The 14,234-nt window shown below is 41.5% G+C and overlaps 2 protein-coding genes across 2 annotated transcripts; one reads left to right on the top strand and one right to left on the bottom strand.

The window, feature by feature from the left end:
• Positions 1-503: 503 nt before the first annotated feature.
• Positions 504-3,568, bottom strand: LOC116323826 (cytochrome c oxidase subunit 6B1). The gene is made up of 4 exons (XM_031744289.2): positions 3,477-3,568; positions 2,934-3,102; positions 1,227-1,327; positions 504-861 (listed from the first exon to the last, which is right to left on the bottom strand). The coding sequence occupies exons 2-4, from the start codon at positions 3,037-3,039 to the stop codon at positions 808-810; spliced, it is 261 nt and encodes an 86-aa protein (XP_031600149.1). The 5' UTR covers positions 3,040-3,102; positions 3,477-3,568; the 3' UTR covers positions 504-807.
• A 1,998-nt stretch (positions 3,569-5,566) lies between these two features.
• On the top strand, positions 5,567-13,907 carry rasip1 (Ras interacting protein 1). The gene is made up of 16 exons (XM_031744171.2): positions 5,567-5,826; positions 6,502-6,623; positions 6,867-7,318; positions 7,491-7,751; positions 7,861-8,102; positions 8,182-8,346; positions 8,876-9,080; positions 9,330-9,628; positions 9,738-9,899; positions 10,827-10,867; positions 11,146-11,300; positions 11,449-11,561; positions 12,370-12,664; positions 12,876-13,039; positions 13,127-13,268; positions 13,371-13,907. Exons 2-16 carry the CDS (start codon positions 6,502-6,504, stop codon positions 13,547-13,549), a joined length of 2,997 nt encoding a protein of 998 aa, XP_031600031.1. The 5' UTR covers positions 5,567-5,826; the 3' UTR covers positions 13,550-13,907.
• Positions 13,908-14,234: the final 327 nt, after the last annotated feature.

Genomic DNA, 14,234 nt, shown 5'->3' with positions numbered 1-14,234 from the left:
TAGTAGATGCACCTATGGTATCAATTTGAAAATCCTACATCCCAGCTTTATCAAGTTATTGCATTCAAACTTAGGTGTTCATGCCGCCCCTGGGTGACAAGACTGCATCAGCATTTTGCAGCTGAGGGGTAATGAGTATATCTGAGAGGATTAAATAAACTTAGTTACTCATGAAGTCCTTGCTGATACTAAGTAACAGAATTGAAAACCTGTTACTGATATACAAGTAAACTTTAAGATGAAAGCAGGCAGATATGTAACAAGGCCGTGTGAACAGAAATTTTTTGTTAGATAAAGCTTTAGAGCATTTTTGTTCATTAGTTATTGACTTCTGTGTTCACATTTTAGATATAATTACACTCTAAAGGTAGTCGTGGGAGCACACTCAATTTTTTCAGCTTACTCATTTTAAATGCTGAGAAAATAATAAAAGAATATGAAATTTTTAGATAATAACATGATCATTTTGAATTACAGATGGCAAAAAAAGAAAGAACTCACAATTGAATTGTGAAATTGATTTATTTGCTGTCTGGTGACTCACAAGTCAATCCAAGACAGCAGAATACTGAACAACTTCCTGAAATAAAGCTGCACTGGTATTTATTAAATCAACCACACTAAAGACCAGTTTATAACAGAGGCAGGAAACACATGCTTAAGCTTTAAAACGGTGCTTGTTGTGCGTGTTTTTAGTTTGTAAGACCAATGCTAATAATGAAAGGGTAACAGTTGTGAAGACATTTGTAGGCAGATGACAGAGGTTGCAAGTAATAGTCCTGCAGCCACCTGTCATGACGGGTTAGTTCAGATCTTTCCAGGGAAACTTCCGTTCTCTATCTGCTCATCCCATTTAGAAACCTGCAGGAGACATTAAAGAAAACATGAGGCTTAAGTGTAACTTACGCCTACCAGCAGCAGTACATTCTTAACCTTGGAAATGGTGATGAGACACAACAGTCTCACACAAGTTACATGTGATGTGGAAACTGTTTCAAAACATCAGCTGCAAACAAGGTTTCCAGCTTTGACTGCAACACATGCAGCAGCGAGAACTTTGTAGCACAACGGTAAATGTGATGAAACACAAAAGCCTAATGTGCTTAAAGAGCCCCAAACGCCTTACTGTTTACTCCAGAACAGTCATTCAGAACAAAAACAAACTGGAAGTACAGGGAAACAAACTGTGGCAGTCAGAGACATCCACAGTTTCTCCTTAAACTTACCCAGCTCATAGGGCAGAGGCTCTTGTAAACCTTCTGGTACCACTCACATGGAGAAACTTCCTGGCCTTTGGCTGACAGGGCTTTGTTGCACCTGTGGAAGTCTGCAAGAGCAAAAAGGGCACAAGGTTTACTTAAATGATAAAAGTCTACTTGAAGATAAATAGTACCAGCATGAAGCTCAACTAAGAGCTCATTGTGAAAACAGGTTAAAACTTTTCTGTTTATATAAAACATCATTTTAAAATGAACTGGTGTTTACATTTGCTAAAGTACTTAATATGAACACTGAATGCTTGGTGGAGGGGAATACGTCTTTTTTTTTGTCCTTCTCAGTGGCTTCTCTTCAGGATTTGTTTGATATGTCTCAACTTCCTGAATAACAATACCTATTGTCTGTCCAGCGCAGCAGCTGCTGTTATTGCACTGATTTTTATCTATTCTTTATCTAATTTTGCCTACATCGAAGCGTACATCCCAACACATTTATCTGAAGGAAAAAAAAAAAAAAAAAAAAAAAAAAAAAAAAAAAAGAGAGGACAAACACAGAAAGATAACAGCCTGAAAACAATCAGGTTAGAGTGTTAATATTAAGTAAAGTTTTGTTATGGTTTATTTACAAAAAGGTTTAAAGTCCCCATCTGAGAGCGAGTGAACTTTACTTCTTTCTTGGCTTTTAAAGAATGTTTGGCGGTCTTGTCACCAAGTCAAGTATCTTTTACTTAACATACTAGCTCTTTATTTAAAAAGAAATCCTTTCAGGATTAATTTAAGTACTTAATTGCTAAGAAATTGGTTTTTACATATCAGTAAAAAGAATACAAAAAAAACACATAGCAATCCAAGTATAACATATAACATATCATTATACTTGGATGGATTGTGTTACACAGTGATGGCATAGTGATACTAGTGTAACATTGGGCTTTATAATGTATACTTTGTGAGGCTCATATAGGGAAGTTTGAAAATTATGCATGAATTAAGAGTACCAATTCCAGTCATCAGTCTCTCCCCCTCCATTTATTTATATTTTGCTTCCAAGGAGTCAGACTTTGTCATTTTTAAAGTTGTCTTGAGTAACAGTCCTGCAGGCTTTCTGAAGACCTTTCAAAGTTTCTTTTGACATTGTCTGCTTTTCGCTCATTATTAGTCCAGTCCTTGTACATGAACATTTCCAGAGAATTTTTTTTTCTTTGTTTAGCCAACTAACACTGACCTATAAAAGCATTAAAAAGGTCAAGGGATGAACCAGTGTTGCGTCCACACTTAACAACTCAGCAAAGAACCAATTTCAGATTGCATTTTTGGCACTTTGTTACTAGCACCAGTCACTAATTCCCATTTTTTTTAAGTTACATCTGAGAACCAGACCTTTTAAATTTTCTACAGCAAGTGACCAGTATCATGAAAGGAAAAATCAAGCAAAGACCTGACAGATGCATCTGGACCGACTGTCAACAAGGGACACATGAGAAAAAAGCGTACTATTTTGTACCTTAAATACTGTATTTCCGTGTTTGTTTACACGTTCCAATGAACTGCTCACATTTCCCATTTCCATAGCACAAAGTAATGAAATAAAGTGTTTTGCACAGTACTGTACAGTACTAAAAATAGCCCCATACACGCATCTAAAGTGAATGTCCTGTTGTGTTAAGACAGAGTTCTGGTCAGGTTAATGTGTGATCACAGCACAGCAGTCCTCACCCAGGTAGTTTTGGAAGCAGTTTCGGGTCTGGTTGGTGTTTGGGAATCGGGCGTCAAACGGAGCCGTCTTGTAGTTCTTGATCTTATCTGACACGGCTTCGGCCATTTTTTCTATCCTTCAGTCAGTGGGAGGTTTAAACGATGTTGAAACAGAGCACGACCTAGTAGCCTGCAGGGGAAACAGGAATGAAAGGGTGTAAGACAAACGACACATTTAACTAGTGTTAGCTATCACAGAGGGAACAACGTTAGTTATCCGAGCTACTAGACTTTTACAGTCTTATTGCTACTAATTCAGATACACACAGATTACATGTCGGTATACAAATGAGCCCAGTTAACATAACCAGACAAAATAACTCAGGCACCTGGATACCGCTAGCAGTTAGCTCAAAGCTAACGAGTTAATCTGTGCGTATACGGCCGTATTTAACAAGCAGCACTTAAACCGTTTTAAACGACAAAGAAACGCTGGAAAGACACATTTAAAGGTTCAAAAAGTTAGGATTAGAAAAGCATACTACGAAGTTCTGAATAGCTAACCTTGGGACGCTTCTTCAACGTGTCCTCTCTAGAAATGTCCTTTTTCTCCGACGCGCAAGGCACGCTGGGATATCGCCGTAATCAAATCCGTCCTGTTTATTTACGACAGCGATTAATCTTTAACAGTCATGTATTTGTATAATAATTGTATGTATTTATTTATGTTTTTTCAGAGGTAAAAGGTTAACCTACAGCGAAATAAGAAGTGTCAAGGGTCAAAGAAGAAGTTTATTATATATTTATTTATTTATTTGCTTCCCCCCGTGTGACCTTCGCAATTGCTGCTGCTTGAGGGAAAGCGGTGGTTTTCATTCTGCGACATAATATTTCCAGATTTTGGATCAAAACATGACCTCACCTTCTTGCCTTTAAGGCTGTTTGGTTCTAAGTAACTTAGACCTCAGATTAAATCAATGCCAGACCCCAGATATCCTTAAAAAAAAATAAGATACATTCCTGTTTTTCCTGCTCTTAATTTGTAGCCATATTTTGCTGCCCCCTCCCTGTGTTTCCGACACTGACACGATAAACAGAAGAAAATATGTAACCTATTAAGAGCAAATTTTTCAAAGCGTAGCTTAACCCAGTATTATTATTTTATTTTTATTTTTTTTGGTGACGTCTTCTTCTCTTAATGCCTTGATTCTTGCATACATACCCACTAAATACTTAACTACTTATATGTTGCTAGGGTTGGGCCCCCTTTGATTCAACAAGGTGCTGGAAAATTTCCTCAGAGAGTCTGGTCCATATCGTGATGACAGCATCACACAGATCCTGCAGATTTGTCAGCTGCACGTAGGTGATGTGAATCTCCTATTCCACCACATCACAAAGGTGCTCTATTTGAGATCTGGTGACTGTGGAGGGCATCTGAGTACACTTGAACTCATTGCCATGTTCAAGAAACCAGTTTGAGATGATCTGACCTTTGTTACATGGTGTGTTATCCTGCTTGAAGCACCCATCAGAAGATGAGTAGACTAACGTCTTAATAAGATAGACATGGTCACGGCGTTTAAATGATGATCAGTTGGTACTAAAAGATCCAAAGTGTCCCAAGAAAACATCCGCCAAATTGCAAAAGCAGCAGCATGAACCATTGATACAAGGCATTCTTTCATGTTGTTTACACCAAATTCTGATTTTACCATGAATGTCGGAGAAGAAATTGAGACTTAACAGACCAAACAACATTTTTCCAATATTTTGTGTTCTAATTTTGTTGTAAACTGTAGCCTCAGTTTCCTGTTCTTATCTGACAGGAGTGGCACGTGTTGTGGTGCTTTGCTGCTGTGGCTCTTCTGCTTCAAGGTTGACATGTTGTGCTTTCAGAGATGCTTTTCTGCATATCTTGGTTGAGACAGGGGGTTATTTGAGTTACTGTTTCACAAACAATACGAAATTTTCATATCACTTCATTGGTAGTGACAATAACAGGAAATGTTAACATTTAATCATAAGTAATATATTATTTTTCCTTTTAGTCATTGCAAGAACTTGGAAATGGTGGAGGAGTGTTTATAATGGGACAAACTTTATTAGCCCTTTATGATGACTGTGACAATGTCCTTTCTCTTTCCATCAACATCTTCCTGTTGAAGACCAGGTCAAAGATCACAGGTGTCTCACTCTAGCTTCCTGTCTCACTGTGTGCATTTCCTTCATCCTCTTTTCAGCAAAACTTCAAACTTCCTTGCGTTTTGTTGAGCACTGTGATAGTCTTTCTCATCATAAATCACGTCACAGTACCTGATTTAAATCAAAAATAATCTTTAAAACCCATTAAGGCTTTTTCATATAATTCAGCTTCATTCTGTGGCATTTTCATTTAACTCAGATGGGCAAAAAGATAGATATCGAGATTGTTTTGTGCAGAGTACAATACTCTATATTATATTCTCAACAGGGTGCCAAACACCCATGTGTGTGTTTGTGTGTGTAAATTTACCGTTCTCTCACTTCTACCAATCTCTGCCTCTCTTTCTCACTCAGTCAGGATATAGGTGTTGTCCAAAGCAAAGGAAGGAAATTCTGTCACTTAGAACAATGGGTTGGTTTCTCTATCTATAGACCCAGAGCGCCCGAGAGCCAGAGAGAGGGAGGTAGCAGCCACTTAGAGTAAAAAACTAATGAAAAGGGGCATTTTCTTTAACAGAAGAAAAAAGAATTATTAGAATTAAAGATGCCTTTGTACATTTTTAAGGAGCCGAGGCCTTTAGAAAATGGATTTTCATCCTGAGGAGAAGGACGAGCGCACATTTTTTAGGGTACTTTGAGCTGCGCATTGGCATTTTGGTGGCAAAGGATAATCAAAATACACTATAAAAAGGATTCGAAGTAACTGTGGGTAAGTTTGTTCAAAACCAAATAATTTGAGTAATTTCTTTCTTGTAGTATTTAAAATTCTGTGAAAATATCCCAACGTGGTTTTCTAGGAGAGGAGGCCTTTCTGCCTAGAATACCAATAACAGATTTTAGGTGTGGACACATGTCGAGATATGGCCTGTCTGAGGGAACAACTTTAAAAAGGAATTCATTTTCAACACAGTACTAGCCTTTATCTCAAAAATTCTAATCGTAGGTAAAAGAAAACATGTTATCCTAAATTGTGATGGTAGGTTAAATAGAAGTGTTACAGAGAATTGGACAGGCAGTGACCTTTGGAGTGGGTTTTTCCCTGTCACTGCGACAGCTGGACCTGAGTCCTACAAAACACACTTCCTGTTTGAGGATAGGAAAAACACACTGTGATTTTCAGGGGCTGTAGGGAGGGCTAATGTCTTTTCATTTGTTTTTACCATGTTGACAACCTGCTGTAGGTATCCTGTTGATATTTTTGAAGGCTGACATCATTCCATTGTTATATTGTTTATATCCTGGCACTGGTGACACACAGGCTTTGGTATGGTGCGGAGAAATATTATTAAGGGAAACCTAATGTTTATATATCCTTTTAAAAGATGGGTTATTAAGTTGATTTTAGAGAGAATTGCCCTTTAATATCTGAATTCTTCTCGGTCAGATGGAGGGATCTGGCAGTCCTCGATTCAGAAAACTCCATTTCCCAGTGGGTTTGTGGATCAACTCCCCCAGGAAACACTTTGCAAAGCTTGGTGGTCGTTGGCCCAGCGCGCTCTCTGTCAAGTCGGTCTAAAATTCTTTAATTCACTTTTTAAATTAATCTTTAGTTTTGTTCTAACTTGTGTCCTGCATGTAGAATTAGTTTGTGTATTGATCTTATCTTATCTCACTTCCACTGTCATTTGTATTCACGTCTTTCATTTATTTTAGTCCTTGTTGTTTGTCAGTCATAACTCACAGCTGACTTGTCCCTTCCTTTCTGCTTCCTCTCTCCTCCATCTGTCTTCCCTCCTCTGTTGTTTCCAGGTCGACTACCAGCTCTGACGCAGCCTCTCTCCACGAGGCCCCCTCTGCTCCTTCCTCTTCCCTTTCTAACTCCACCCCCTCGCTGGCTTCCCCGACCCCATCCCCATCTCCTTCCCCGGCCTTCCTCAGGCCGCGGCCTGCTGCACCCCAGTCCCGTGCTAAGCGCCTTTCCCATCTCTTCTTACGGGGGCGTTCCAACAGTGACCGGGACCGGGCAGTGGGAGAGAAGGAGAGAGAAGTTTGGGCTCATTCGGCAGCCCCCTCCTCCCACCACTACTTGCCCCCTGCTTCTTCCTCTGCGCCAGGCCTGATCAAAATCTATGGAGATGCACTCTCCAGTGGAGCCAATTATCGCTCCCTGCTGGCAAACATACACTCCACAGCCAGGCAACTCATTGCCCAGGTCATCACTCGCTACACTGAAAGAGAGCGGGAGGAGACAGATGACGCAGGTATGAAAGGGAAATTTTGGCTCATTTGGACCTCTGCTGCGATCCATGACTGCGAATTGTTTGCTTAAAAATTTTTACCAATTGGGAATGACTTTATATAAACATAAATAGCAGTGTTATGGAAAAATAATTACCCTCCCCCTCATTCCCCCTTTCCTCCATTACTTTCTAGTTCTCCAGAAACACAGCCCTGAAGACTTCCTATTGTGTGATGTCATTGGAAAGCCCATCCAGCAGCCAGATGGAGCTATCAAATGGGAGACAGAGTGCCGGAGAAGCGTTGCCCCGTGGGAATGTCCTTTGTTGTTAGTGGACATGTGGCGGCCTAAGGATGGATTTGAGCGACGCTTTGAAATCCAAAGGAAGGAAGACTATGAGAGAGAAGAGTTAGAGAGGGAGAAGGAGCGTGAGAGGGAGGGAGAGAACTACCAAGGTATGTATGAGATGCAGCAGATAGGTACAGTAGCAAGAAAAGAACAATTTGGCCATTTATGCACAGCACAGGGCAAAGCTGATTGATAATTGGGTTGTCTGGGCAACAGGTGTGCGCTGGCGGCGGAGCAGGATGTCATCAGGCGGCGGAGCAGAGGAGGGCGAACGGGGTCACCGTGGAAGGAACACAGAGCTGAGGAGGAGCATCAGCGACATGAACCTCAGTCTGCGACGTCGCCAAGGCAATCACGTCAGCAACGACCCCCGCGGTTCTGGAAACCGGCCTAACAACAGCGGAGGGGTGTATGACAGGAAGAACATTGTGAGCATGATCAACCCACAGCCAGGAGAGGTAAAGAGAAGGCTGCAGTAAGTAGAAGCTGAACTGACCACATGTTCGGTCTTCTAACCATCATAAACCATTTCTGCAGATCAGGGCGTCAAAAGCTGAAGGGAAGGTTGGATGGACAAACCAGCCGGCAGAGGATGAGAAGGATTATTCCAGCTGTGACCTGGAAGTGATGTCACAAAGTCTGATCCTTCCACCTACAGACCGCCCTTACTTCCTGTTGCTACAGGGTTACGATCAGAGCAAGGCAAGACATGCTGACAGATGGTATCGCCCATACAAATTCTCACAAACAACACCCACGCACACGTACATTATGTAAACACATAAACACACATAAACAGCAACGTACTCGTTGACATGCGCTCTCATGTGCGCATTAGCAAAAGAGCAGGCATGGCTGTAGTGGAGCTGTGCACACGCGTGCACACACCCTGTGCATTACATCATACCTGCATGTCTGTAATCGCCACATACCATCAGGGTTTCCATCCCTCTACACGCTTCTCCCATTCACCACCCAGCACAAAACAGCCTCTGAGCAACACAATGCCAGAAAATGTATCCATCCAATGCACAAAACCCCCCTGTGTACATCACTTCATCTCACACAATGACCTCACACAGGTCTCCATTGTAACAAACTGTGACACACTTCATTCCTTATCGACTGCCTTCTGTTTGGCTTAACATCTGATAGAAGATTGATATAAACCATAGCACTTAAAAGATAACAGACCTCCCTGACTCACTGATCCACTGTGTGTTTTGTGTAGGATTTTGTTTTGTACATCATGTCGGGACATATGCATGTGTTTGGAAGGAAACCCACAATAAGGGAGCGAGAGAAGGATAGAGAAAGAGAGAGGAAGGGGAAGAGGCCGCTGAAGGTGGACACGTTCCTGTCTGCTCCTGACCTTTTGGCCAGACACTTACTAGTCCGGAGAGACTCCGCTGTTCCAGAGACACCCACTGGACAAGGTACACCGGCACAGGTCATCGTTAGAGTCTTGCTGCCCTCTCTTGTACAAAATACAAAACTAGAGAAGGTAGATTGTTCATCCAAAGCAAGACATGATCATTGGTCTCAATGTTATTCCTGTTAAAAGAGGATTCTTCCTCTCCATTTTTGTCAAGTGCTACTTCACAGGGAATACTTTACCATGAGATGACTGTCATAAACTGGTGAATAAAATTAAACTCAGTAATATTTTATGAATTTTATCCCAGCCCTGATGCGACCTTTCAGAGGAGGTGCAGTTACACACAATGGAGTGGCCCTTTACAGGGAGACGGTCCTAAAGCCGGGCGATGTGATTGGTCTGGGGAACCACTTTCTTTTCTTGTATCGTGACCCTCGTGTGACTCCGCCTCCACCACTGGCACTGACTTTGCCATGGCAGGCTGATGCCTCCACCACCTGCTGCCCTTCAGGGCTGGTGGACAGACAGGAAGCTCTGAGGCAGTACCTGGGCTCCACTGAGGCGGTTTTGAAATTCCATTCTCGTCACGCCGATTCCTTGTTACAGGTAAGAAGGGAAAATAGCAGACTTCTTATAGTCTGACTGTAGTTATCTAATTGAAGTAAAATAGCTTTTATTTATACATATATGTGTTGATCCTTTACTTTTCTCATAGGAGATCATCTCCAGAAATTCCTCTCCAGACTCTGGGGGTGGGCCTTTAGCTCCTGCTTATCTCCTGTCAATCATGATAGATCATGCCTCCAAACACCTGGACCCTGCTCTCCTGCCACAGATATTACTCAAGTCAGCCAATCTAATAAAAGAAATTGTGTGGGTAAGTAACACAAACAAACAAAAACAATAGCTTGATGTCATGTTAGGTATTGTTACTTGTTCACATCTTGTTTTTGCAATCCTCAATTTAGCATTTGCCGGTCATAAACCAAAGTATTGGACAACATTAAAACTTTAAATGGCGCTACATAAAAAGTCAGGAGATGGGTGTCAAAATATGTCACTGCAACACAACAATCTCATCCTCCCAGTGAAAAGAAGGTGCGAGCTGATTCATGTTGGTGTATTCTTTTATATCTGTTGCCCACTGAAATAAATTACTTATTACTATTTCAAACCTACTTTGCGCGCCTGAATTCAATTTACCTTTCCAGTCTTTCCATTTTCCATCTTACTGTCAATAAAACATTCAAAGGATCAGCAAAGTCAGAAGGATTCATCCTCTGGTGACCATGAGTCTCTAGACCAAAGTTCAAGGCCATCAATTCACCAGCTGTTAAGATAACTTGGACAAAATTAATGGACCAACTGGGAGACATTGCTTTCCAAAGAGTCATGCTGCTTGTGTAATTAAAAAAATACAACATATATAATCATATCTGTGACATGTGAATTAATAATATGTTGGAGGAAGTCAGAGAATGACTCATCTATGGAACAAATGTCCTGTTAAGTTTTTTATATTTAAGACAGTATAGTCTTGACCACACTTAAACAAGTCTGGCAGATAAACCTCAGGTAGGCAGATTGAGAATGCCACATTAAGTCAGACAGAAAAACCAGCAGACAGACATATGCCCTTCATTGTGGCCTACTGGCTTGTGAACAGGAGTGAAGATGAGCTGATGTCACTTCCCTCCTGCTGGAAAATCTGCTGTAACTGTCCAGGCTGCAGGGCTAGACTCCACTCCCCCTCCTCCACCCCCACACTAAGTCTCGTCTCTTCTGTTTCCAACTATCTTTGCAGGATAACATTAAGGAATTTGGGGATAAGCATCCCACGCAAAAGTAAGAATATTTATGTTCTACGTAATGTTTCCTCTGTTTAGAGATCTCCAGCTGAGTGATTCATGATACATTTGTGCTTGTGCTGTTATGTCTTTGGTAAATTTTTGTGGTATGATGGAAGCATTGTCTCGAATATAGCTCAATAATAATAACTCAGTCTATTTTTACTTCAGTATGGAGCGTTTTGCTTTTAGTGCACAAACACAAACCTGACAGGGGAATGTTCGCAATACTTGATAGCAAACATAACTTTAGAATTACTTAAATGTGGTGTCCAGTTCAACAGAGCAAGAAGGAGAGATAAGCACGCCAAACGTCCAGAAACTGTCATCTGACCTTCGGCCCCTCATGTTCTGGATGTCAAATGCCACGGAGCTCCTCAACTTCTTCCAGGTTAAAGTAGAAGTGATGGAGAAAGAGTGGGAGTTTGAAGGTGAGAATAACTGGAAAACAACAGAAGGAGGGAAAAAACCTTTAGAAGATCAAAAGTATAAGCTGGCACAGGAATTTGGCAAAGCTAAACACAGAAATCAAAACTGACACTGAGCCTGGAACTGATCATAATGATTGTTTCTTTGAAGCCCCTGGGGATCCAGTTTTGACAGCTGACATGGACACCTGCTCAGAAGCTCTGGCACAGCTGGATGATGTCATTATGCACACCTTCCAGCAGTGTGTGTATCACCTTACCAAGGTAAAGGGGAAAAAAAGCCAGATACAGCGGTCCACATACTCCAATGTGCTTTGGCTTCAAATCAACGTTACCATTTTATGTGTAATGTTGCATGCCCTTTTAAACTGTAACTCCGGATAGCCACTTCTATTTAACCTCACCGAGAGAGAGCACAAATTACTTTCTTAAGACATAAAAACTGTTCCTTTCTGGAACAATCTCACCACCACCCACAATTGATTTTAATTTTCTCCAGCTGCATGCAGCTCCTCCAGTTCCTTTGTGCATTGCATTCTGAGACCATACTTCGGATGTACTCATTTGTGAATTCATACTTTTTTGGCTTTGTATGGAAAACTTGTATTGAATTGGAACATACTGACATGGAAATAGCAACACTAGAGGATAACGTGTCCAGAATGCCGATACAAGCATGTTGATGGTGTAATTTTTAGCATGTTAGTCATCTTCAGTAAGAGTCCCAGCATGATCCAATCTACAATTTAGCACAAAGTGAAAGTGAGTTTAACAGAAGTGTCATTAGTGTTGTATAATGGTGCATTTGGTTATGAACACCAGATTAAAAGCTTAACCTGATGATGGCGCTAGAGGAAAAGTCACCAAGGTCAGAGACCTGGACCGTTAGTGTCTGTACAAAATATTGTGATAGCCATCACTTCAAGTGTTGCTACAAATCATCTTAACATCTTCTTCTTCCACTTAATTCATTCCAGTTTATACTGTCCATTCAACATCCATCATTTCTGGATTTTATAATATTTTTAATATAAAAATCAACTTACTTTTTTTTCTCTTTCTGTCCACAAAGACGCTGTACTCCCTTCTTCCAGCCCTTCTGGACACCAACCCATTTTCCAGCGAGGAGAAGGAGAAAGAGAAGGATGGAGCTCAGGCTGCAGAGGGAGAAGAGAAAAGAGCAGGAGAAGAAGAGATAGATGATGTGTCCGCCTTGCCGCCCAAGGTTGCTGGACTGGTGGAAGTGTATCGCTGTTCCCTGATGCTGTCACGGGAGGCATGTCTTTCCCCACCACTCACCTCGCAAACCTTCGGCTACCTCTTCTTCTTCACCAATACCTCCTTGCTCAATACTTTGCTGGAGAGAGGTGAGAAGGCACGGGGCAAAGAAATCCTGCGTGGTTAATTCAGCAATAAATGCAGTATCACTTTGTAAAAACTGAAGCTAGAGATGATAAAAGTGACCTTTTGGATAAAAGGAAGACTCACTGCTTTACTCCTTCTGATAAAACAAACAAAATTAGCTTTTTTTCAAATGTTTTTTCTGTTTTCTCCAACATCCTCTCCCCCTGTTTTCAGACGGACTGTTTTCATGGTCCAGAGCAGTACAGATCCGTACAAACTTAGACCTGGTTCTGGACTGGCTACAGGGGGCAGGATTAGGAGACATCGCCTCCGAGTTTATGAAGAAACTGTCAGTCATAGTCAACTTCCTGTGTATTCCCAAGACTCGACTCATCCAGGTAACGCAGCTGCATGTGCAACATGCCCTTTGAGCCCTATCCTAGAATGCCATCTAACATCTCCTCTATTAACTTCTTATCTCCAAGTCATCCTGGGCCAGTCTACAGGAAGAACATGCTTTGTTAAGTCCTTCTCAGCTGCACCACCTGCTCACCCATTACAAGCTGGGACCCAGCAGAGCTCCACCGGCATCCTGGGCCCCTCCGCCAGGCACTGAACTGAGTGGAGGTAATAAATCAAAAAGGGTTATGATTGAAAATTTAATAACTATAATGAATAGTGGCATTATATGTCAAGTAAACTGTTTCTCAACCTTTTCTCATTTTTCAGACATCTTTGAGAGCTTTTTGGACCATCCTCCTCTTATCCTGCCAAATGAGACACCACGCCTTGACCTCTCCCAGCCAATCCCAAGCCCTGAGCTACAAAAAGAAGTTACACGTCTCCGCACCTTCTTGTGGGGACTCGACCAGGATGAGCTCCCTGCCAATCAGAGGACTCGGCTCTGAGGAAGCCCATATATGTCTCTGTATTGATGTCTCACAGAAGTGAAAAGGGATATCACCAAAAACATCAAACTGGACACCGGAAAATAATGCAAACCTAACCTTTCTGTATTTTTATTGGCTGGTTGTTGCTTTTCTTCACACCTTCATATCATCTCATTTATTCACTTAGATATTGTCTAGCTAAATAAATGTCCTGGCTCTGGTATGCCTTTATAGGATTTGTTTGAAAGCAAGGAGTAAAACCCCATGTCTGTTAGGTAACATAGTGTTGTGCTTTACATGGCTGTTTTCCTTGGCTTCCGTGTATGTTTTCAAACTGCTTGTTTTTAATAAAACGCTGAATTCTAGCCTAAAAGACTTACAGTTTCCGCATGGTCTTTGACAAGCTTGTATTCCACAGCGGGGCCCCTGGGGCTTGGCACACACCTCTGCTCCTACACCAAAGAAACATTCCACAAGGTGGCGATGCAGGACTCACTCCACTCGTAGGTTAACCGATGAGTCTGCAGGTAGAAATGCCTGACTAAGGAGGTGACCGTACAACTGCATTATCGACTGATCCAAAGCACATTCTCATTTCCTGTAATAATGGCATCATTTTACGCAGGGGTCATGACTCAGCGGGCAAATGAGACTGTGATCATCGCACACAAAGGTTACCTTTACCAAGGTAAGCTGTTGTAAA

This window comes from Oreochromis aureus, linkage group 11 (genome assembly GCF_013358895.1).
Source record: "Oreochromis aureus strain Israel breed Guangdong linkage group 11, ZZ_aureus, whole genome shotgun sequence".
In the NCBI taxonomy this organism is placed as follows: Eukaryota; Metazoa; Chordata; class Actinopteri; order Cichliformes; family Cichlidae; genus Oreochromis; species Oreochromis aureus.
Note: the sequence above shows the minus strand (reverse complement) of the source record. Positions and strands in the feature narration are given on the sequence as shown.